This window comes from Vespa velutina, chromosome 1, assembly GCF_912470025.1.
Source record: "Vespa velutina chromosome 1, iVesVel2.1, whole genome shotgun sequence".
NCBI classification, from domain to species: domain Eukaryota; kingdom Metazoa; phylum Arthropoda; class Insecta; order Hymenoptera; family Vespidae; genus Vespa; species Vespa velutina.
Genome location: NC_062188.1, coordinates 6,442,612 through 6,470,089, shown reverse-complemented (window position 1 = coordinate 6,470,089; position 27,478 = coordinate 6,442,612). Strand labels below are relative to the sequence as shown.

At 28.2% G+C, this 27,478-nt stretch overlaps 3 protein-coding genes across 5 annotated transcripts in view; 2 read left to right on the top strand and 1 right to left on the bottom strand.

The window, feature by feature from the left end:
* Window positions 1–1,241: 1,241 nt before the first annotated feature.
* LOC124950650 (vesicle-associated membrane protein 2) lies at window positions 1,242–21,603 on the bottom strand. Its single transcript, XM_047497625.1, has 5 exons — window positions 21,420–21,603; window positions 16,574–16,800; window positions 15,796–15,875; window positions 15,609–15,660; window positions 1,242–2,737 (listed from the first exon to the last, which is right to left on the bottom strand). Coding segments are annotated over exons 1-5 (564 nt in total). The 5' UTR covers window positions 21,422–21,603; the 3' UTR covers window positions 1,242–2,534.
* Window positions 21,604–22,781: 1,178 nt separating this feature from the next.
* On the top strand, window positions 22,782–25,024 carry LOC124950660 (synaptobrevin-1-like). Of its 3 annotated transcripts, none has more exons than XM_047497658.1 (3): window positions 22,782–22,923; window positions 24,198–24,520; window positions 24,611–25,024. In XM_047497658.1, exons 2-3 carry the CDS (start codon window positions 24,202–24,204, stop codon window positions 24,667–24,669), a joined length of 378 nt encoding a protein of 125 aa, XP_047353614.1. In that variant the 5' UTR covers window positions 22,782–22,923; window positions 24,198–24,201; the 3' UTR covers window positions 24,670–25,024. The 3 variants fall into 3 exon arrangements, with proteins under 3 accessions (XP_047353614.1, XP_047353605.1, XP_047353624.1); XM_047497649.1 differs by lacking the exon at window positions 22,782–22,923 and adding an exon at window positions 23,575–23,736; XM_047497668.1 differs by lacking the exon at window positions 22,782–22,923 and adding an exon at window positions 23,737–23,872.
* Window positions 25,025–25,175: 151 nt separating this feature from the next.
* The window catches only part of LOC124950519 (chloride channel protein 2), a 33,264-nt gene continuing 30,961 nt past the window's right edge, over window positions 25,176–27,478 (top strand). The window contains exon 1 of the mRNA XM_047497397.1: window positions 25,176–26,232. The gene's annotated coding sequence lies outside the window, so the exon portion shown is untranslated. The remainder of the gene's footprint in view (window positions 26,233–27,478) is intronic.

Sequence of the window (27,478 nt, the reverse complement as noted above, 5' to 3'; positions counted from 1 at the left end):
TTTTTACTTTTCTTTTTTTTTTTTATCGCTATACGTGTGTGTGTGTAACCATACACACCATGTGTTTAAACCATAATAAGATTAGAAAAAAATAAAATAACATGATAAAATAATGCAATGTGATCCGTTGTTTTGTGTGTATTTGTGTGTATTTGTATGTGTATGTATATATATACGTATGTGTGTATAATATATCCCCATTGTGCGTGTAAGAGGATATAAATGCGGTGTTATTTTCTTGTAAATATAATATAATAAGCAAATCTTTTTAACCAGAATTTTCGAAAATATTAATTGTCATAATTTTGATATTTAAAAAATTTTTCTCAATTATCACGGAATGAAAAAGTTATTTGTTAAAAGAAGAATGATTTTACGTGTCAGAGTGTCTTATTATTTTTCTTATTATTATTCTTATTATTCTTATTCTTATTATTCTTATTCTTATTATTATTATTATTATTGTTATTATTATTATTATTATTATTATTGTTATTATTATTATTATTATTATTATTATTATTATTATTATTAGTATTATTATTATTATTATTATTATTATTATTATTATTATTATTATTATTAGTATTATTATTATTATTATTATTATTATTATTATATCTTACTAACCTTTTCTTTTTTTTATTTTATTCTGAAAATGTAGGAATCAAACGATCGTCCTTGCAATACCATCTAACAATAAATAGGCTTTCTGTACATGTATACGCGTATATGGTATGTGTGTGTGTGTATACAACCATACAATATGGAGAGGACATTGAAATCGTAACATCATTTAATGGCATTATTAATCGCAACTCCATATACATGACGCTTTGATATTTTATCAACAGCGTTGTTATAATTTTCTTCTTTTTTTTCTTTTTTTCTTTTTTTTTATATACGTTCAAGCACCTGCTTAATTAGGCCAATATGAAACTGGATATAAGGATCGTTGAATTATTCGAGCTTCAAGATCTCCATTTGCGCGAATCATACATGTAAAAATGTGTTGACGAAATTAATAATAATATTTCTTATCGATCAAATAAATATAATGATTCTATCTATCGATAGAAATATATTGCGATCCTGTACAATTATCTGTCATAGTGTGTGTTTGAGCTATGTATTATTTCAAAGATGTTCACCGATTTGCGAAAGCAATTGATAATACTTCTTTTTCGATTTGTGCTAGATAATAGTACTCAAGGTGAATTTTTTATGATCGCACAATGTGATTATTATAAATTATAGATCACAAAAAAAAAAACAAAATTATATATATATGTATATATTCGTTAGGCTCGTGATAATAAAAAAATTTCAAGAATTAAAAAGAAAATATAATCATGTAAAACGTGCATCGGACAATGACTATTTCTCTAAACTGCCGTGGTTTATTTTTTTTTTTCAAACGCTCAAAAATGTCGAACTCTGATGACAATGACGGTACAACGTGTATAGGTACTTTGTTTACAATAATAGCTATATATATGCATATATATATGTATATATATGTATGTATGTATGTATGTATATATATATATATATATACACATATATACATACCTACATACATACATACATATATATAATGGAGGATATAATAAATTTAACACTAATAACACTCTTCGCTTATTATTTTCCTCGTTATACACGTGTCTTTCGTTAACACATGTCTTTCGTTTAATATTTCATTAAATTAATATACTTATATTCGTTTATTCTTACACTGACAATTTGTAATAATAATAATAATAATCATTTATGTACATATATTATTGAAATATACGCAATCTCACGATTAATCGTAAATAGATCGCGTAATGGAAAATATTATGTGTATAGGTACTGTTTCCTCTCGTATTCCTTGATATCGGTTGTATGTATATGGATAGGAATAACTACATACGTAGAGAGCACGTCTCGAGCCTTCACATTATATTTATATAGTACTCGTTTTTCTTAACATAATACATAAGATTATTTATATATATATATATATATATATATATATATATATATGTATGTATATATATGTATAAATAATTGTATATTGGATATAACTTTTTTACCAACATAAACGATATTCATTTCATTTAATTAATATTAATGAGACTATCGAGCTATTCAAGGACAAACGACGATGTTTTCAATTTCAAATAGAAATTGTCTCCCTTTTCTCTTCTTCTCATCTCTTTTCTTTTCATTTCTCTATTCTTTTTAACTTTCTTCATTTTGCAAAAGTGAATTGTAATGATCTTTTGCAAATTAAAAAGAAATAAAATTGAGGAGAAGTTTGAGAAGATTTATATTTAATTATTCGTCTCTCTCATCGCATGTCTTCGTTTATTTCTATCTTTCTTATCGTCCAGATCGATTAATCGATCACATCTAGAGGATCGTTTTTGTTTGGTTGTTTTTCTTTTAATTTAATTTTTTTTTTTAATTAATTTCTTTTCTTTTTTTTGTTGTAATTCAATTTAATTTAAATTTAATTTAAAGATTGTAACGGAGGGAGCAGCTTTTCTTTAGATCGTACTGCGTATACCATTAAAGGAGCCAACGAAGGCAGCAGCGGCGGTTTGGGGTGCAGAACCACCCCCTGGAGCAGCTGCACCTCCTGGTGCTGCGGCAGGAGCACCTGCAGCTGGTGGACCCGGGGGAGGTACTGCTCCTGGTGGATAAGCGTACGCAGGTGGTGGTGGCGGTGTTGACTCCGGCATGAATTTTGCTGCAAATTTATAACAATTTTGTTAATGCGATTCTAATGTCTATATCTATATCTATTTTATATATATATACATATTGTATAACACTATACTAGATTTTTCTCTACACAACATGAATTTGCATTCGAGGATAAAAGAGATAACAATTGGGAGGTTAATATATTATACCTATTTACACATATAATATATGCGACACATAGGTGAAACGGGTTATTATTGATTTTATATATATCATAATTGTATGTGTAAATATATATACATGTATATATATATACGTATATATATATGTACATATATATATATATATATGTATATATATATATGTATATATACATATAGAGAGAGATAAGTCTGTGTTAAGAAATATTGAGGTCATCTTGTAGGATGTTTTTTTTTCGAAGGTAATAATAACTTCATACGTATATTTAACAAAAGGGAACACACACAACACGCACCAATGAAAATGAAAGAATTTCTTCGTCTACGTGTTTGTTAACATTACTTTCTCTTTTTTATCTTTTTTTTTCTTAAAATGTTATTTATACTTTGATTTATTTCTTAAAAATTTTCATTTTCAGTCTTGTACAATTTGTTTAATCTTAAAATCTAACACTAAAAGGCTACATCGAAAGCTAGTTATTTGTTTTTCAAACGAATTGATGAAAATTATAAAAAAAGAAATAGAATAAATATATATATACGTATGTATGTGTGTATATATATATATATATGTTGCGGTAAGAGATTCAAATATATACACAATTAACAAAGAAAGCACACACGCAAATCAAATATAAAAAAGGGGAGAAAGAGATAATCTGTATCGTGTCGACTTCAATTTGAGAATAAGTTCGAACGTTGTATTCTTTTCATTGTTATTTTTCATAAAATATCATAATAATATCTCATATATTAATGAATTGATACAATGTATTACAAATATGACATTCGTTCACTTAGTTAACATTGATAATGTATTCGAAAGTCGTGTCAATTAATTAATTAATTAATTAATTAAGAAAAATCGAAAAATAAAAACAGAAGAAAGAAAAAAACATAAATATTCTTTTTACAATATTTATGATAATGATGCTGCATGCACATTGCCAATATAAGAGCGAAAACGGTACTCTTACCTCTTATATTCAAGAGATATATTTGTATATATATATATATATATATATATATATATATATATATATATATATGCATATATGTATAATAAACTTTAGAATGATTTCTCCTCTTCTTTGTAGATGTACTGTACTAATAAATGTACTAATTGTAAATAATTTTAATATGAAGGTATATATGTATATATACGCCAAATATTTACAAAATAATGAATCTACTCTTAGATAAAAAATTTTAACTTTATCTTGTTTTTTATATGTTCGATTTTGAATAGTTATATATCATTTCATAAAAATAAATCCTATACAACGATATCTTTTTTTTGTATATCTTTTTTCCGTTTGTTCTTCAAAATTTTCTCCTCATACATAAAATAAACTTCTTAACTTATTATGAATTCATGAATAAAATTAAAGTATAATAAATTTTTGTGCAAAGAAAAGAAAAGTAAGAAAATCCGATAATTATAACATTCCGACTCATATTCTTCAGCTACGTAGTAATTTTTAACTATCCACTGTAACTTTATTCGATACTGTACAATGTTAAAAGCAGTTTATTCGTTAGATCATAATTAGTAATTAATTATGCAACGATTAATACGCCGTACGACATATAATTATGTGTATATGTTTATAGTTTTTCTTTTTTTCCGGAAACATATTGAAAACTTCATTTAGACGCTAAAATATTTGCATATTATATAGGCTCGTGAGCGCGTGCGCCATTTTATTATACAATTTCGATGAAAAAGAAAAAAGAAAAATACAAGAAAGAAAAAAAAAAAGAAAATTAAAGATCGTTTGCGTCGATCGATTTCCGTATAACAAACTTTTTCTTATAATTTATATATTTATTATTTTTTTTGTTCTCTTTTCGAATAATATTTTTAATACTTTTTTTTTTTTTACGTTTTACAATTTGTGGTCCCACATCCTGATCTTTCATATGCAATCTTACAGGATTATATATATATATATATATATATATATATATATTTTTTTTTTTTTTTTTTTTTTTTTTACATTCATCTCAATAATCTTTTATTGCTGCGATTTCGTTCTTATTAAAAAGAAAAATAGAAAATTTCATTTCTTTTTATGGGATATCAACATTATATGTTTACATATGTGTATATAATATATACATATCCGTGTCAGATCATAGACGTACGAGTAAATATCTCACAACTGATCGAAGTTACAAGAAAGTTTATTAAGAAAAATTTGTACGGCTCTGATTCAGTTACAAAGTACACGTAATTATTTCTTCTTTTTACTCGTTATCTTTTCGAGTTATGGAGGTTAATATAGTTTTTTTTTAAATGAATACCTATACATTTTTTTTTTGCATATTTATATGCAATGTTAGTGATCAATCAAAATAACATCTAATAAAAAATTGCTATTTATTATGGATCATTTACAATATAACTGCATCTTAACGATTGACTAATAAATTCATACTCTACTGTAATTCATACTCCATGATGTACAAATACATTATTTTACAAATGAAACTGTCATATATTTTGATGATCAGATTCGATGTAACACCGACTAAAAAATATTACACAATCTAACGATTGTTTTTAAAATTGTAGTATGGAAAATCAACTACTTTAAAGTGTATCATATCGATTATTTTGTAAATGATGCATAGTAATAATTGTTTTATCAAATATGAGTTTGATTGCAAATGACCACTATTATGTATATAAATATGCAAAAATAATGTATAGGTATTCATTTAAAAAAATTATATTAATCTTCATAACTAGAGAAGATTACGAGTAAAAAAAAACAATGTTTACATGTAAATTATAACTTAATCAGAGCAGTGGAAATTTATCCCAATAAATTTTCTTTTAACTTTAACCAATGAGAAGATAATTTACTTGAACGTTTATGAATGGACATTCTGTATATATTAGAAAAAAAAAATGATATATTATGAATCTATCACTTTTTTTTCATTTTTCTTCTTTTTTCTTAACGTAAAATCATTTTTTCTCTTTTCTTTTTTAAAACATCATCCTTATCGACGTCAAGACGATCTTTCGATTAGTATATATATATATAAATACTGATAATTATAAATATATATATGTGTGTGTGTATATTTAAAAGAGACCAAGATGAAATGGTCGATTCAAAATGGCACCCGCACGTTCACTGAACCTATACGATTTGCTCATAACACGTTTGTTCGTGTAATATTATTATATATGTTGTAATGGAATGATCGATTACGACCAAGAACTTGATGAAAGAAAAGATTTTTACACAATGTCGTGTGTAAAAATTATATATGTGTGCATATATATATATGGATAGAAAGAGAGAGAGATATCTCGTCATGATCAAATATTTTTTATAAATTATTGTTCGTTCAAGTAGCAAGGAAAATTATTGCTAAATCACCTTGAAAAAGTGATAGAAAATAATATGAAAGAATAATGAAAGAAACAAATATCAAGGGAGAAAGAAAATTAGAAATAATTATTTTGAGATCATTAACAATATAAAATAGAAAATAGATGGATGAAGAAATCGTTCTTTTTTAATTTCAATGATTTTGGTATTGATCGATCTCATAAACGTATTATTAATTTATAATAATATATACATGTGCGTATATGAATGAGTTATTCGATTTGCATCTTTATCTATTACTCGAGGGCACATCTATTGGGTGAAATATTAATGAAAAACGGTGTGTGTTATTTGTAATTTCGGGGCTTTTTAAACAACAAATTCGTCTTTCTAAATATTTTAAATTGACGAATTCGTACTTGCTTCTCCTGTACTGCTGTTCGCTCAGATTTAAATCGTTTATATCGTTCTTATTAACAATTATTATTAATATAATTATAGTTATCTTCATCGTAATTATTATTATTATTATTCTTATCTTATCTTATTCTTATTATTATTATTATTATTATTATTATTATTATTATTATTATTGTTATTATTATTGTTATTATTATTTTTAACATGTATACATAAGATCTGTAAATAATTCTTTTCTTTCTGAGCCATATATATAATATATATATATGCATGTGTTTATGTTTTTATGCATTTATGTATGTATGTACGTATGTTCCTTCTCTATTCTATTTTTTTACCTTTTACTTTTTTCCCATTTGTTAATTATTTGCCTATTATTTTTTATAATATAATATGACATCCCGGACTACTCGAAATATGTATGACACATTTTTCTGAGGAAGGCAGATATGCTCCTTTTATAGCTTTCTCTCTCTCTCTCTCTCTCTCTCTCTCTCTCTCTTTTTCTCTCTCTCTCTCTCTTGAATCGTGTGAAAACAAAATGATATTATTTACAGTTCGATATACACATAGAAAGCAAGAATATCATCGAGACTTACATATGTAAGTACATACAACATATAAACACATATATTATAAGTGTGTATTATATGTATCTATATATTTATGTATAAATATATATATGTATAACACGTACACACAAAAAGAGTACGTAACACGCGTACATAAACTAAACACTTTCAAGTATATATGCATGTATGTATATATGTATGTATGTATTTATGTATGTACCTATGTATATGCGATATTTTCTGCTTTCATTGAAACGAGACATTTATCTAGTTTTAACGAACACCCTGTATATAATTTTTGCTTCCAGAAATGCTTTTACGATCGTCCCTCTTTTATCTCTCATTACTCTTCTTTTTACATGGTAACATTTATCTTTCGCATGGGCTGATTGATTCATCGAAGACTTTCCAAGGACTAAAGGAGTACTATAAGAGTAATATAAACGAAACATCGCGTTATGAAATTGTTATCTTTCACACTTTCTCTCTCTCTCTCTCTCTCTTTCATTATATTTTTTATTCTGTATTCTCTCTCTCTCTCTCTCTCTCTCTCTCTCTCTCTCTCTCTCTTTTTTTCTTCCTATCTCTTTTCCAAAATGATATCTCTTAGGATGTATAATAAATTTCGATGTGTCGCGACGAATAGATTTGTCGTATTTTTGAAAATCGAGGCGACGTTCTACGTACTAAAAATAAACAAATTATTATTATTAAAATTAGTGTTAAATATTAAATATTATTACTATTATTATTCTTATTATTATTCTTATTACTCTCCTTATTATTATTCTTATTATTATTCTTATTATTTTTCCTATTTTTCTTATTATTATTCTTATTGTTATACTTATTATTATTATTATCCGAGATTCAACCAGTGATTTCACGCGTTAGACAAGATGACAAGAAGAAACCGATTAGGAAGTATATATTTCGAGAATAACAAATGGTTGGAAGATCGTTTAAACATATTCAAAATTTTTACCGATTCTTGTTCGAGGGTTATATATTTATATTTTCATCGAGATCATTAATTGAGTTCTGCTATCCCGATTGTAGGTAAGTATTCATGTATGTCTATGTATATATAATATAAATCGCAGAGAAAAACGATAACATAAAAAAATATTCGATACGGTTGACTATTAACATTTTCCTACTATTTCTCTCTCTCTCTCTCTCTCTCTCTCTCTCTCTCTTTCTTTCTTCGTTATTTTCATATTCAATCGATCTCCACCATTTTCATTTTGTTCTGCTGGCCTTCTTTTTTTCCGACAGTATAAAGTTCCAAGTTTTTTATTTTTCTATTATACGACGAAAAATATCGAATATCGAAGTCTATACTTCTTCATAGAAGATTCTTCTTTTATCTATCTGCCTCTATCTCTACCACTATCTCTTTTTCTCTCTCTCTTTCTTTCTCTTTCTCTTCTTATACGATCGACTTCGGCTTGTTTCTTCTTTAACTTCCCCAAAATTCTCCATTTTCCTTTCCGTATCCTTGGCTCGTGCGTTCCTATTCATTCTTGTACGTTCTCTTCATTTATTTCATTAACCCTTTCCATTCTTCTTGAGTTATGTTATCTTCTTTTTTTTTCTTCCCATTTTTCTTTATTCTTTTTTTCCTCTTCTTTTTCCTTTTTTATCTTTTTCTTTCTCACTCTCTCTTCCTTTCTCTCTCTCTCTCTCTTCTTCTCTCTCCTCTGTCTGTCTGTCTGTCTGTCTCTTTCTCTCTCTCTCTCTCTCTCTCTCTCTCCCTTTCTCTCTTTATCAATCTTTTTTTATATATTTCTTTTGCTTGCGTTCGCACGTTCAGTTTTGCGAGTCGCTGCCACCGGTGAAGCTCGCTGAAAAGAATAACAACGTTTTGTTTTCTAAAGATTTTTTAGAAAGTTATTCGAAACTTTCGTCTTTCTCCTTCTCTCGCATTTGGATTTTTCGCTCTTGTCCGATTTATTATAATTATTATTGTCATTATTATTATTATTATTATCTTTTTTTATATTTCTTTTATTTTTTTTTTCTTATTCTCGCCATTCACGTAGCATGCAGTTAACGGACAAAAGTCGTCGTGGACAGACGCTGAAGTATCATAGATTTCTTCGGTCCTTTTTTATTTTTTATTTTATTTTATTTATTTATTTATTTATTCTCTCTTTTATCTTTGAATTCGAGTAATTAACGATTAACAACCCGCTTGCTGGTCGTTAATGTCATACTCCGAAAATAATATTTATTTCTATTTCTTATTTCGAAAGATATACCTATGTACATGCGCATACTTCTATTATCGTATGGATCGATAGAGAATGTCAAACTTCGTTGAACTTAAAAACTAAGCAAGCGAGCTCTTTGCTTCTGTCCACGATGATGAATCATTTCATAACTCAAGTTCGTAAGTATAGATCGTTTCAACGTATAAAGCCATTCGTTAGCCGTGCTAACCAATCACATGCAACTGGGTCATATTCACTAATGCGTGTCACTTTAAAAGGTATATTATATAGCTCATCCCGTAGATCGATTTTTCTTCAAAATCGATTTACAGGAACGACACTTTTATATTCAAATTGTTTTTTTCATTTTATTCATTCAATAAAATGTTATATATATATAGAATTAATATTTGTAAAAAATATGAAGCATGCCAAGTTGTTTTAACTACTTTTACATACTTATATATACATACGTTGGAGTTATCTATTCTATACTTGCCAATAAAGTACCATGCGCTACATATTTTTTTTTCTTTATATATTCCTTAACAATTTAATGAGAACACTCACGATATACATACATATATGCTTGTTCTACGCATGCTCCAGAAAACATGTCAAGCAGGAAGTATACATAGAAGATCGTCCCAGATAAGTTCATCGGATTTCAGTAGAACGAATATTTTAGTTCTTGCTTTATAGAATATGTATATTCTATTATATAATAAATGTTTGTCGAAATGTAGCATACAGTTAATCTATATTATCGAAGAAATTTTGTTGAAAATTTGTTGAACACATTAAAGATAAATAAAGGAAAATAAAAAAGTTCGCATGCCGAAAGAAATAGATATTATATTCACAAAAAGTATAAACGTATATATATAAATATATAAATATATATATATATATATATATATATATATATATACATATTGGTATTCAGATTGATTATAAATTAAGGGCCAGTTGAATATCTCGTTTGTTAAGAGAAATAAAAAATAAATTTATTAAGAATAGTTTTATGATATCATTTGTCAAATATTTTAAAACACCCGACTTTCGTTTTAATCGGAAGTATAATGAAATACATACAAAACTATCTTACAGTAAGCTTAGTTATCATCTTACTGAAGTTGTTAATTTAAAAAAAACAAAAATTAATTTATAATAATAAAAAAAATAATATCTTACTTAATTCAATAAATGTTTAAAATATTCGCCATTATCTTATATACACAACATATCTTGTAATTATACTTCTTTAGACATTTTATAATATTTCAGGTGTTATTTGATTAACGACGTTTACAATTTTCGTTTATAGATCTTCTAAATTTCTAGATGTTGTTCGATATACTTTATCTTTTATAGATCCCCATATAAAAACATCTAAAGACTTTAGATTTGGTGATCTACATGGTCATTTAACAGGTCCTTGATTAATAATGTAACGGTTACCAAATTGTTTCCTATGGGATCAGTTTTACTATGTTTAGTATTGTTGTTTCTCTCTAAATAATTATATTTTACAAGTTAATATTGCGTTAATTATTAATTTTAAGACTATACTTAATTAATAATTTTTTGAAAATAATTAATTAAAATATCTAATTAAATAAAATACAATAAAAAAAATATAGGATATTCCGTAAGAAGAATTAAAAATCATTAAACTTCCGTTTCAATCGGAAAGTCGGGTATTTTATTCCATCCTCTTAAAATATTTGATATATGATATCATAAAACTTCTTTACATATTTTTATTTATTGTTCCTAACAAAGGATATATTTAACTGGCTTTTAATTTATAATCAATTTGTATAATCAAAGAAAAGAAAATGTAACTACGAGGAGGATAAATTATGAAAATATATGTACTTTTACAAGATAAAAAAGATTAATTGTTCAAGAATGGATAGATAAAGAGATATAAAGAGAAAGTAGAGAGAAAAGAAGAGAGAGAAAGAGTGATAAGGGGGCTGGAGGGACGTTTAAAGGTTAGAAAAAATAATAGAAAATGAATAGCGCCAAACGCAAGAATAAAGTCGTAGCTTACCGTAACGAAGAGCATAATGAGAGATTTAAAGAAAAACTGTGGATCTTATATATTCCTGATTTGTTGCTGTCGATGTCGTTATTGTTGTTTATTTAATTTTCTTTTGTATTAATAGTAGTAGTAGTAGTAGTAGTAGTAGTAGTAGTAGTAGTAGTAGTAGTAGTAGCAGTAGTAGTAGTAGTAGTAGTAGTAGTAGCAGTAGTAGTAGTAGTAATAGTAGTAATAGTAATAGCAATAGTAATAGTAGTAGTTACTGGATTGTACTTGTGTTGTTGTTGTTATTGTAAATCATGGCAGTGATGTTGTACAATCGTGTTTTCATTTCTCGGTGGTTGTTTATGAACGTATTATTACGACTGATTCGTTTAAATATGTTTCTTTTCTTTCATTCTTTTTTCTTCTTCACATTATCTCGCTAATCTATACAATCTCAAGTTTCTCGAGACCACCAAAAAATAGAAAACCACTGGCGACTGGGACTAACTTAATGGAAGAGTTATTAGGCACCAACATGTTACAGATAAACATATAGGCCCACACATATAACAATAAATACATATCATAAGGCACGGACGTGGATGTGATTGTAGTAATAAACAGTAGTTGCTACTTGTAATAGTATTAGCAATAATAGTAGTAATAGTAGTAATAGTAGTAGTAGTAGTAATAGAAGTAGTAGTAGTAGTAGTAGTAATAGTAGTAGTAGTAGTAGTAATTGTTATTGTGTTCTGAAACGCGAAGTTTTTTATTTATTTATTTACTATTTTTTCTTTTTTTTTTTCCTTGTGCATCCTCCTTCGGAGAGATTTTATTTACTGATAGCACTTTGACTTATTTTTAATGAATAGATTTAATCTTTAAACAGTATCAACGTCGAACCGACGGATCTTCTTACGAAAACTTTCAATTCTCCAAAAATATTTTCTTACGTGTCAACAACGAGATAATTGTCTATATCATTTTTTTAACGATGTAGACAATCCACACTCTAATGTGTGAATTTGAAATTTGAATATGTTCGTGGAATACAAATAGGAGTCTGGTATCATTGGGAATTTATGAAGGGCCGCTTTTCTTTTTATTTTTCTTTTTCTTTTGTTATGTTTTTCAATGGTATAAGCGTGAATATCGTGAAGCTATCCAACTCGTTAATTGAAAATTCTTCCTAATTAAGCTATCAGCGCTTCATAAATATACAACGATCCTCGAAAAGAAGAATATATAGATATATAAATATATAGATATATGTATATACATATATATATAGAGGGCGACGTTCTGTGTGTAAAGAATACAGATAGCGACAGATATATTAGCAAAGGAGAGCTATTACAGGCATATAATATAGGTAACATCGACGATATCCAAGTGTTAGTCTCGTGAGAGTACGATTTTATTATTGATATTGATCGAATAGAGAAAGAGAGAGACATAGATAGATAGATAGATAGATAGAGAGAGAGAGAGAGAGAGAGAGAGAGAGAGAGAGAGAGAGAGAGAGAGAGAGAGAGAGAGAGAGAAAGAGAGAAAGCATTTTTCTTTAAGATTTTTAAATCGATTCTTGCGAGACTGACAAGTGGGAAAGGAATGGGGGCGGGTTGAAAGTCTTGTTTAATAAGAGTGACGAGAAAAGGTTTGCTCGTTTCCTGGACTTCAGGGCACAGTGAAAATGAACACATATGCTTTCGTATATAGGTTTTGTACATCCTACAAAATAAACGAGACAGACAGATAGATAGATAGATAGAGAGAAAGATAGTGAGGAGAGAGAAGGAGAGAAAGAGAGAGACAGAGAGGGAGAGACAGAAAGAGAGAGATAGATAGGCAGATAAGTGAATACATAGAGACAGAGAGAAATAGAGAAAGAGAAATAGTAAGAGAGAGAGAGAGAGAGAGAGAGAGAGAGAGAGAGGGAGAGAGAGAGAGAGAGAGAGAGAGACACACACAACAATGATACGCAATGTCGCAGTTGATTTGCTTTCTACCTTCGAATACACTCACACACAAATCTCTTCCACCAATCAGCGTGCTTACATGAAGTTCACTAGATGGAAAAAGAGAAACAAAGAGATATCACACGTTAGATGATGCTCCACGTGAGCAACTCTCATTTTGATTCGTATTAACAATTATTAATGATATATATGGATCTCTCTTTTTTAATATGGATACTCACGAATGATAAATTAAAATTTCATCGAAATCTTTCGGAGTCGATCGACAGATCTATAGATTTATATCACCTTATAATAATGGTAAGAGATCCATTAAAAAGAAAAAAGAAAAAAAAATAGAATACCTTTCTTCCGACATTTATGATTGTTGCTAATGAGAAGCAAAGCACGATGGACATTATCTTATGAAGCGTTTTTTTTTCGAGCAAATTTAATGAAATGTGAAGAAAAAGTGATAGCAATATAAAAAAAAAAAAAAAGAAAGAATTCGATTTTTGTTTGTATGTAACGTAACCTTTCGAGGCAACAATAAAAATATTTTGCTTTAAAAAAATCGTCGTTATTTACATCGTGCAAACATAACTGTCTTACGTATGTATGTACTGACGTTTACTTCTCTCAAACTCTCAATCAAAATATAGATCGACAGAGAGATAATATATGTATATGTATATTCATTGTTACGTTTCATTTCGCCATATATTATTATTAATATTATTATCATCATCATCATCGTCATTATTAATCATCATCATCATCATCATAATCGTTATCATTATTATTATTATTATTATTATTATTATTATTATTATTATTATTATTATTATTATTATTATTATTATTATTATTATTATTATTATTATTATTATCATTATTGTAAGGCGTGCGAAAGAGTTAAATAAGCCAACGAATGGTAAGTATGTAAGGTGCAGTTAAAGAGTAAGCGTTATGCATGATATGAAGAAAGAATATGTTAATTTTGGGAATAGGGATAAGCCGAAGGAGATATGAATGATATGAATGTGTATGTGTGCGCGCGCGCGTCTGTGTCGATGTGTGTGCACGAACGAATGCAAGATAAGGGAATACGAGCGGACGTTGAATGATCTCTGTTCAAAAGGAAGACTTATCGTCTATTCACATATTTTAGTTAAATCTCAATTCAATAGATTGTTACAACTTCGTAATTTATATTACAGGAATTGCGTATGACTGAGAAATCGATAAGAGAATTTGACAATGAGAATGAATGAAAATATATAATAATATGAATTTGATAGATTTTAATTTTACATTAAATAACGTTAATTTTAATCATAGAACAATCGGAACGTAGACCGTATTGAAATGTATGAATCGACCTTTAATCAGCATCAAATATATTTCGATTTTTCGCGACCTAAAAACATTTAACAAAAAAAGAAAAGAAAATTATTCTCTTCAACTATAATTTATTGAACCGCGGGAACATAATAAAGTGCATGTAGTATATGTATTTCAATATATTTATATTTGATTATATTTGATTTTGCAGACGAAACTCACATTGTCTCCTGGTTACATTTGGCACGTTACACAAACATATACATACATTTGTATATATATATGTGTTTATGTATGTGTATATGTACCATATATAGGAACGAGACAGATTCAAGCATTAGCTCGATCAATTGAAATAAGGTATTGTAATTATTTTCATATTTGGAGATCACATGACGCACACGCTTTTACGATTCAAATCAAGTGCTCGGAGATTTAATTTTTTAAGAACTTTTGTCTTCAAAAGACAAAAAAAAAAAAAAAGAGAAAATAAGACAAAAGTTTCTATACATTGGATACGTCAATCCAAGTATTATATAATTTATGATACTTGAAAAGAGTTACTTCACGAGCACTAAATTAGTCGTTCGATATATCAATGACAAAGAACACTGAAATACCACCAACATATATGTTTTATCACCGACACACATTACATATATACACACATATATATAATGTATAAGCATATATATGTATATATATGTATATATATATATATATATATATATATATATATATATATGTGCGCTTGTGTGTGGACAGTTATAGTGGCAATGTTATAGCGTTGATCGTAATGTATATATAAGGAATACTTACCAACTATAATGATCAATATAATGAGTGCGATGACGCCCATGATGATCATCATCTGTTGAAAAAAAAAATATCATAAAATTAATCTTGTCATGTAATAATAAGTAACGATGAAAAAAATTTTCAAATGAAAAAAAAAAACAATAAATGAATAAATGAAAAAGACGATCAGAGAAAAATATTGAATTACCTTTAAATTTTGTAGCCAGAACTTCCTTTTCAGTTTTCCCGCTTGTTGTTCAAATTGCGACGCTCCTTGCTGAAGTGCGTCTGCAAAATAGAAAAGAAAAGTAGGGATCGATAATATCGATAATAAGAAAACATTATGGCCTCAGTGGTTTCCTTGAATGGAACGGAACGATTAGTACGGTCCAAAAGTATAGTAAACGATTTGTTTGGCCAGGCTGCACGCGGTGCGATGAAACGAATTATCGAAGCCGGTCAGCCGGTACCTAACTCGAAATTAGCATCGATTCGAGAGAATAACGTCACGATAATCGATATATCGGCGCGTGCGGTTAAATAGGAACCGCGCGCACATGCACAAACATATCTTGATTATAGAGTTAGATAAAAAACAGTTAATTTGATTTTTACTACTATGAAAACATATAGATTATTATATTATAGTTTTGTATGGATTATAATTTCATCTAGAAAATTTTGAATAGGTATATATTTGCAAAACTTTGAAAGAATAATTTGACTGAAATATCCTGAATGTACATATATAGAGATTTTAAGGATTAACATAAGGGATTTAATTAATTGAATCACAGAAAGAATATTATTCTTCATTTTCAAAAATATTGGGAAAAAATAGTTTTTCATCGAAGTATATATTTGATATAATGAAATGATGTCTTCCTGTATTATTATATTTATATGTACTTATATAGAAATTCCAGGGATTAGCCATAAGGATTTTGTTGAAACAGAGAAAGTTTAATGATAAGTGAGTAACTTACCTGCTCGATCATCAAGCTCGGAAAGCTTTTGATCACGTTCAAGGACCTTCTCAACATTCGTCTTCATAATGTCGACGACCTCATCAACCTGCGCCTGCGTCGCCTGCAGTCGCTTTTGCGAGGCGATCTGCTGAGGCGTCCTAGGACCACCGACAATTCCATCGGTTCCTGCACCTGCACCCGCGCCAGCACCCGCGGCATCCGGTGCCAGACCGCCTTCGGTGGCCCTGAAAAATGTTATTTATCTTGTGTCTATCTATTTATCCTGCCATCTATCTATTTATTTATCCTACCATCTATCTATTCATTTATCTTACCATCTATCTATCTATCTATTTACAATTTACAAAATCGTTTCCATCCATTCATTTATCTTATCCATCAATTTATTTACATTTTACAAAATTGTTTTTATCTATTCATCCATCTATCCATTTATCTATCTATCTCTCCTATCGATTTATTTATCTATCTATCTGTATATCTATTTGCATTTTATAAAATTGTTTCTATCTATTTATCTATCCATTTATTTATCTGTGTATCACCATTCACAATCTATATATCTCCATTCACATTTTACACAATTATTTCTATCTATTTATTTATCCATTTATCTATTTATCTATTTCTATTTATATTTTACAAAATTCTTTACATTCATTCATTTATCTATCTACCTATTTTTCTTATCTATTTATTTATCTATGTATCTATATATCTGTTTGCATTTTACAACATTGTTTCTCTATCTATTTACATATAAAAATTGTATCTATGAATTCATCCATACATTTATCTATCTACCTATTTTTCTTATCTATTTATTTATCTATGTATCTATATATCCGTTTGCATTTTACAACATTGTTTCTCTATCTATTTACATATAAAATTGTATCTATGAATTCATCCATCCATTTATCTATCTATCTATCTATTTACGTTTTACAAAATTCTGACTTATGGTTCTGTGTTAAATTTTAATTGCATCATAATAGATATATTTAATCATTTATAATTATTATTAATATGCTTAATATATGTAATACACTTCGTTAAATATATTTACATAAGCAATTTTTATTTTTATATAAAATTATAGGATTTTAATAATTTAAAATTGTTAACTATTATTTCACAATCAAAATTCATTGTATTACATCATAAAATGTTGTATATTTCATAGTCAATTTTTCTTTTTCTGAACATAGGTAATATAGCAAGATTCAATAATTTTGTCAAACTGTTTTAGTCAGGCCATATTGGCACCATCTTAACGTTATATTCAAAAGGTCAAAGTTCGCGACACGGTTTCTACATCAAAAAAGAAAATAATAATCCGATCTTACTTGCAAATATTATTTATTAATGTCTAAACCTGATGGCATTTGTAAAAGCTTTCTTGTTTTCCATTTTGATAAACACGCGATAGATCGGATAAATTGTTTCATTGTTACGATGAACTTGTTAATTAAAATTTTTGAAAGATACCACTACGGTTTCCGACGGCAAGTCATCTATTTTCGAAGTGTTTTCTTTTATAGGGTTTTTCTTTTTTTTTCACCGTAACGTTTGACCTTTTATACACGACGAGACCTTTTCTCAAATACCTGCCGGCGATGTTAATTTCATTATCCTAGAGTTTATGTTGAGATAATGATCGTACCGTGCATATTACGCTCTCGACGACAAAGCTGTTAGGTTTCTGTTTTCATTGTGTTATATGTAATTAGGGTGAATATTTAACTTTCTCTCGAATAGAAAAAAAAAATATCATTTGGGAAAATGATTAATTAAATAAAAATTTCGATAATTTCGAATTACCGATCAATCCATACTTACAATAACGCATCAAAATTGAACATATTGATACATTTTTGAAAACATATGTAATTATTGCACATAATTACATTTTGAAAATATATTTCTAAACTATAACATATTGTAATATACGTAGCTAATTAAATATTTCATGAAAATCAATTGTATCTATGTACAATTTGTAAATATCATTTTTTTTTTATTTTTCATATCGTCTATTATCATAAATACGTTATACTTGTTTTTGCATTCAATGTTTATTCAATAATTAATATTATTATTACTGTAAACAAAAATAAAATTATTACTGTAAACATTTTTCGTGCCATAATTTCGTACTAATCTTTTACAATAATCTAGATTGATTTTATTCAATTCTTTGAATTTTTATCGAATTTTTATCAAATTCTTCCTGTACTCTGATCCAGAGATTATCATTTTAATCATAACAATATCATTCTTATATTGTAAGTTTTATTTCCTTTTTTCTTTCTTTTCCCTTCTTTTTCTTTTTTTTTCTTTTGATTAATGAACATCTTCTTAATTAATTTTAAGCTAAGGAAACATAAACAATTCGAAGAGAACGACGACTAAACGAAGACGTACTTATACATTGATAGGTTAAAAAACGTTCAGAGTGGTTTTATTTTTTGTGACCAATCGAAGAACCAAGTGGCAACAACCGCGATCGATCATCGTGTATACATATATTCGAGTATGCTAGAAAGAGAAAGAGAAAGAAAAAGAAAAAAAAAGAGAGAGACAGAGAAAGAGAGAGAGAGAGAGAAAATGACCAAAAAGTTAATCATATTTCTTACTGTATATCCGTAAACAGGATAGACATTTAATAAGATTAACGTGACATGTAAGTACGTCAACGAAGAACTAGCAGTGAGAAAAAGTACAACAAAAATAGATCTATAGTAATGTAAAAAAAAACAACACGAAAGTTCGATAATCGTATTAATATATTGATCGCGTTGCTACTCTTAGGTACAAAAGTTATTCGATTAGATACAAAGTTATTCGATTAGAATAAATGTAATTGAAGAATAGAAAAAAAAAAAAAAGAAAATATCTTATTCGTTCATTTTTTCATCAACGGAAATTGGGAAAGAAAAAGAAAAGAAAAAGAAGAAAAAACGAAGAAATAATAATTATTACAATTTTTTTTGGTTGTATAATATTAATTGTAAATTGTATTAATATTGATCAATTAAGAGTATTAAATTACATTATTAATTAATATATATATATATATATATATATATATATATGTATATATTGTAATCGAAGGACATATTATTTATAGTAACAAAAAACGAGCATAAGTTCCTTCGTAAAAAAAAAGAATAGATAACTTTTCAATGACGAAACGTTCCTACGATATCGTTTACTCCCACTCATAGCGTTTATATACGTACAATACATACATGCATACATACATACATACATATATTACATTCGAGGCACATATTTCTTTTTCACGATCCAGTCGTAGGACATTGCTGTTAAATGCGCGTTCATCATCGATTTATCTAAATATAGAAACATCGGCTAGGAGTATAGACGGGTCTACGAGGATCGATTCGCTTTTCTTTTTAGTTGTTTGTTTTTCTTAGACTCTTCTCCATTTTTTTGTTGTCTTTTTTTATTTATTCATTTAATTATTATATATTTTGTTTTGTTTTGTTCTAATTTTTTACTAGATGATGACTTTAACGTAATACCTATGAATTACGATGATATTATTATTTTTTAATTTGTAATCTGTTCTATATTAAAATAAAATAAATAACGTCGACATACAAAGATCGATCGATTCTTTATATGACGTTTGTACCGATAAAATATTTCGAAGATATTATTAGAAGAAGATCGTTACTCTAATCTTATTTTTCGTTAAAAGACAATGTCGAAGAGGATCTAACGGTAAGGGTAAGAAAAGAAAGTAGCCTTTTCGTCTTTAAGACGACGTACTTCATGGTTGAGACGGTAAAAGTGGTTCGAGCTTGAGACCGTGCAGTCTATTGGAAATTCCATTAACGTGCTGCGGATGGATCTCTCGTATGTGAGTGGATCGATTGCTATACGACAACGAAGGCCACGAAAATAAAGAGAACGTTTTCTCATTGCATTTTAGGTTTATTCGTTTATCGAAATTTAGATAGAGCTCAAAACAGTGTCATAATATGAAAGATCGATTTGAAGTGTCGCTTAAAGAAAGAATGAAGACAAATAATGTGGATGAAGATATAAAGACAATGAACAAGGAGAGAGAAAGAAAGAAAGAGAGAGAGAGAGAAAGAAAGAGAGAGAGAGAGAGAGAAAGAGAGAGAGAGGGAGAGAAAGAGAGAGAGAAAGAAGAAAATGTTCTCGAAGAAGCTACAGTCTTAGAATTGATGAGAAAGTCTTATCGAAAGGCTTCCAATCAGATTCTCGTCAGCAAGAATCGATCGAAAGTTCTGACCAGCTAAATGCGTCATCACTGAGAAGGGATGTCAAATAACGATTGTTTCTCTCTGCAATAGAACTACTTTTTTCCTTTTCTCTTTTTTTCTTTTTTTCTTTTAACTTTTTTTTCTTCTCTTGGACAATGGCATCAACTTATGTAGATATAAAACGAGGAATTTCTCTTTATATATCTCTTATATATCACTCATTTCGTTTTCACCGACTTGCCCTAGTAAAAGAGTTTCCACGTAAATCGTTCTTTAAAACAATTACATTCGTTTTGACGTAGATACGTACATATATATATATATATATACACACACACACACACATATATATATATATATGTGCGTGTGTGGTATACGTAGCCAAAGAGTAATTAAAGGCTAGGAACGAAGAATGAACCAATTAAGAGGAAACCATCCAGTTTTAGTACGATGGGCGTCGTACGTGTTAAAAACGCGTTCGAACGTTCAAACAAACGAAATAAACTTTTTCTTTTTTCTTTTTTTTTTTTTTTCTTTAATTTTCTTTTTTTATTAATTTTTTAATATGGATAATTACTCACATATTCGTTCTCTTTCGCTCCTGTCCTTTTCTCTACTTCTCACGGCCTATTCTCGAGCCTTTGCGCCACCCCGTCGTCGGACGTCGAGCCCGTAGATTTCGCGAGCGACTCTGCCAGTGGCGGACTAGATAACCGTGGTATTGATAAAATTTCCAAGCACAGACAGACACACCGTTCTCTCTCTCTCTCTCTCTCTTTCTCACTCTCTCTCTCTCTCTCTCTCTCTCTCTCTCTCTCTCTCTCTCGATATATATCGAAATGAGCTCGAAACGACATCTCGAATCGACTATTCGATTCCCTTTCCTTTTTCGTTAGTCCTTATCCCTCTGTGTCCTCTTATCCCTCAATGTGCTTCCCTTCGTGTTAAATTCGAACAAATGTTTTTCAATATATCAACGAAAATTTCGTTATTTCAATAATATCATAATAAAATCATGTATTTCGCGTGTTATCGATTAAGGTGATACAATTGTTTTATCAGCAATTCGTTTCTTGTACGATCTTATACAATGAAGAAATTTGAAATTTCCGCGTAAAATCTGAGAATCGATGGTTAATGTTCGATAGAATCAAATATCGCGTTAGAGTCCGACATACTGCGCAAGCGCAACGTAATATGCAGTCAATAAAAGCCGCCCCCGTCGTATCAACCCCCATGCGCGAACACACCCCGCTGGGGTATAATGCAGGTACGTAATAGAGTTCGTCTCAAGCCCTGTATCTTTTCTCTTACTATACGATAATAATTTATAAGAATTTTCTTTCCTTTCTTTTTATGCGTTTCTTTCCTTTCATTTATGTGCATCATCTTTTGTGAAATTAAACAATTCAAAAAAATTTTTATTTTGGAATTAATTAATTTCGATGAACGACAGAATAGATTACTTTCATATTATTCGTTTTCTTTTTTTTTTTTTTGTTATATAAAATACCAGTATGTCATTGTAATATATTTAATTTTTTTTACAGATTTTTAAGTTTTCATATTGTATGAAACATACAAATTTTTATGTATATATTTTGTAATATAATTTAATATTTAATATTTTCTTTCATATTTTATAATATACGAATTTGAGATATATATATATATATATATATATATATATATATGTTTATTTTATTAAAAATGTTTCTTTTATTATCATAAAACAAAATAAATTTAGATTTTTATTAAGATAATGTAACATATACAATAATAAAAATGAATAAATTTTTATGAAAAAATTAACGATGATTTGATAGAATAAAATAATTATTTCTTTTTTTTTACGATTAAAAATAAAAGGTTAAAGATATCAGTAGAATTAGTGATCTACTTTCGTACGGTCCTGATCAAGAATGCGATGTCTTTATGCGCAGGATCAACCGCAAGATCTTCTATTTATGCACTTGTCGCGATTTTCGTCGCGAAGTCACTATCGAGTTCTACGTAGAACTTTGATACATACTAGTGTCTACGTGATTGTTAACAAAAATAAGTCAATCATGGATGCGTATAACGGTGAGTAATTTTTAATTTATCTTTTCTTCTTAATTAATTTAAAAAACGATAAATTTTTACAATATATACATATATATTTATATATATATTTATATTTACGCTTTATATTTTTCAAAGAATCTTATTTCGTATATATTTTATTACAAATACTCGATTTAGGTATTTTGATTCGATTTTCTTTGATTTTAAACGATGAACTTAGATTTTACATTATTTATTAATTTTTGATGGATACGAAAAAAAATAAAATTATTAAAAAATATATTGTATATACATAGGAAAAGATAATTTCATTATTAGTTTAGTATGTTTCTATCGATCGCATTTAGATTTTTTTTAACTAGATTTGAGAACTGTCAACGCCACCTGTCGTCCTTTATCTAAAGTTATTTTTCTTCGTAAGATGGTACCAGTTGCGTTACGTTTTACATGTTTGCAATTTTAAAAACAGTCGGTAATAATATGAAAAAAAATTCATAGAGATAATAATGCGTACAAATTTATACATATATACATATTTATAATTATACAGTATTATTTTGTTTCCTTTATATAATGTATTTCTTCTAAATTTTTCTTTTTCTTTTTTGTACGTTCTGTCACGACAACGTTTATCTTTTTTTAATAACGCAAACATTGTGCGTTATATTTTTATCATTAGTATCACGCCATCTTACATTTTATGTGTCATACTATTGTAAACCATACTCGTCGTTGACGTAAATTTGTGGAATTTTTCGTAGCCGGGTATAATTGCGTGTGTTTTTTTGTCTTTTTTTTTCTTTACGTTGATTTCTAGCATTTATAATACGTGTAAGTATATATGTATATAAAAACAATAATAATTAATATCGTTTGAAAAAGTTTTGGCATTTGAAATTGTTTTTATAAAGTTCATCGTTTGACACGACAATCGGAAATACTTATTTGGGCAAAGTATCTTAATATGGTGCGAATACCCGTTTACCTGCTACATCTGTTTTCTTTTAGATTGTTTGTTTTTACGATAAAGTAATATAGCAATATTTCAATCGTTCATTAGCAAATATGTACCTGCTAGATAGGTTATGGGCGTTGTTCTTGCAAATTAATGTAAATTATTTCACCTTCAACGATTAAGTATTATATAAACTGTGACATTCTCAAAGAGATTCGAATTGTTTTTAGATTTCTCATAGATATAATAATCTAATATCGTAATAATATTCACGAAATTATATAGTAAGATTTTATTCATAAAGCATTTTTTCTTCCTCTAATTTCATCCATCTTAGAAATATGGATGGAGTCGGGAATTCTACAGAAGTTGAAATTGGTGGGCCACGGAATATGCAGCAGGCAGCATCTAGCAAAAAGCTGCAGCAAACACAAGCTGAGATTAACGAAGTGGTGGGAATAATGAAAGTTAATGTAGAGAGAGTATTGGAGAGAGATCAAAAATTGTCAGAGCTTGAAAATCGAGCTGATGCATTACAACAAGGTGCGACACAGTTTGAACAACAAGCTGGTAAACTTAAAAGAAAATATTGGTGGAAAAACCTTAAGATGATGATCATCATTGGTATTATATGTGTTGTGATCTTGATCATTATTATATGTGAGTATAGCATTATTTTATTACTATAAAACACGATTTCTTTTTGACTTAAATAATCTTTCCATCTTCCATCATTTGTATCATTAATAGACTCAGCTGTACCGAATTCTTCAGAATCTGAACATTCTAATGCATCTGATGGCTCATAATGTTGTTTAAGGGTAACATAACTTATCATATTTGTCGAATATCCGAATATTTGAATTATACTATTAATGAAGTTTATCTGACAAGAATATGTACAGGTTATAATGATAGAACAAATTTCAATGTAAATCTAATGTATGAACTGGTTTATAACACAATTCAGGGATAAAAATGATACACATATTTTTGAGACTTAATCTATATGATCGCACAAATTGTATATTAAATACAGTATTAATATGGGTGGCCTTTTTAAAAATAATATCAATGTTAAAAGATACTGAAGTGTTTTATGTCGTTGCAATGCTTATTGTATGTTTATCGAGGATATATAATATATAATGTTTATACTCTTTTGATGTGACTCTTATATACGTTTTGTGTACCTATAATCTTATCCTTTATATCGTAAAGAAGTTTCTGTTAATATACGATGACTGTTTCATTTGAGACATTTGTATGCACAACTATATGCATATAAAATGTCAATTTAAAAGTACAATACGAATTATTAATTATAATATTTTATATGTACACTTTATAGATAATATTCGTACATATAACGTAATATTTTCAAGGTCCAAAAAGTAATTACCAATAATTTGGCCTCGATCGTTAAAAATGTCACGTAGAAGACGAAATTAGTGCCTTCGACGAATATTTAGCGGCTTGCTACTTCTGTCGAATAAAAATATCTCAACAGTCGAACCTTTTTGTTAGGATATTTGTTCAGAGTCAAATCAATAATGTTAAAGTATAGTGTAAATGTAAACGAGGAATTTAACGATCAAATGAAAATAGTCAAGAATCTGCAAAAAAAAAAAAAAAAAGAAAGAAAAAAAAAGATAATAATTCAAGGAGGGGAACACCGTAGGAAAGCGTTAACCATTAAAATAAACTCAATGAAAAATTCCGATGTGACTAAAAAAAGAAAAAAAAAAAAATTGAAAGAAAAAGGCAATGCGGTTCATAAGAATGACAAATATTTATCTAAGATATTAGCTAGATCACATGACGTTAAAATAATCGATTAAAGACTCGTGTCATGTGAGATAATAATTGCGAAAAAGAGATATCGTTTACCTGTTCGTTCTATCGTTAAATAGTTTTCATTCAAAATATTTAAAAGGTCGTAGACGGTGGAGTGTTAGTGAGCGAAAAGAAAATTCACGGAATGAATTTTAAAAACGTGTCTTAAAATCAATCATCAATGATTGTTTTTTCTATTGAAACAAAGTTAATTAGACGGAAACAATCGTACATTGTCCGATGATATTCGAAGAAAAACGTATCGTCAATTAGCCGCAGTTATTACGCTGTGCGTTCGAGGATTTTGATTTTCCCGCAAAAAACTTCGGTAGAAATCTCAGCCGCCCACATTCATACATATACCTATCTATCAGTCGGCTCGCGACCGTCCGGCCGGACAGTCAGATGCGGCACGCGAGCCGTGTCGCGGCGTTTATACATATTTTCCGCATCTATTTTTCTTTTTTATTCTTGTTTGTACTCATTATAAATCGTGATCTCGATAACGATATATTAGAAGCGTCTTAAAATTACCGGCAAGTAAATAATAAGAAATTTCGTATTTATTATCCGAATCTGTATTCGCGTTGTAGTAAACGAGTAAACGAATACCAGCACGATTCTCTCTATCTCTATCTCTTTCTTTCACCCTTTCGACGGGTTCTTTCAGTATCGTTTTTTTCTTCTTTTTCTAAGAGATCGACCGGTTATTTCATTCAACCGATCGAAGGTTATACCTAAGCTCTCTTTCTTCTACCCCCGGGTCCTTAATTTTTCTAAGCTTTTGCGAATTTTTTTATACATTATGTGCATATATATGATATATTATAATATATATATATATAATATATATTTCATAATATATTAAATATTATATTATATAATATATTATATATTGTATATTATATATTATATACTATATACATATATATACGTGTATATAAATATATATATATGTATATATATGTATACGTGTAAATATATATACATATATGCCGTCAAAAACTTGTGATTTACTTTTATTATTATTATAAAAACTTATATGTATATACGTAGTTATCCTTTGTTATTTGTTATTAGCATGAGTCATAGATCTGATTAATTAGACGTTTTCTTTTTTTTTTTTTTTTTTTTTAAACTTTTATTATAACGTAAACAATCATTGAGATAGGAAAATATTAATCAAATTTGTACAATATTATAATATTATACTTACGTATGCAGATAGAAAAAATTATGTTATTCGTCCTTGTGATGATAAACAATAAATTCTAACTTTGATTCATTCGAATTGATATCAAAGTGTTGAAATAAACGAAAGAATATATACACACACATACACACATACCAAGGCGATATAGTAACGACCGATACCACCAGATAGTGCTGCTTATTCGTAAATTCGAAACTAGTCTCTTACGTACGGGGTTCAGTAACGCAGAATAATTGGCGAGGGAAAGAAAGAAAGAAAGATAGAAAGAAAGAAATAAAGAATAATATATTTTTTCGTCGGAATCGAATCGTTATTTCTGATCGGTTTTATTTTTTTTAATAGAGAGAGAGAAAGATCGTAATTGAAAACATTCGAATGTTATTGTTTGGGTCGTCGAGACACGCGTCGTTTTGATGACAGTAACATTAGAACGAATTATTAAACGTCACTGTGTGTTCTCTGTGAATTTTTTCGTAAATCCATTTTCTTGTGTACTTTGTTATAAGGAAGAGAGTTTATCGTTAAATAGAAAATCCGTGAGATTTCAACAGGTTTCGAAATGAGAACGT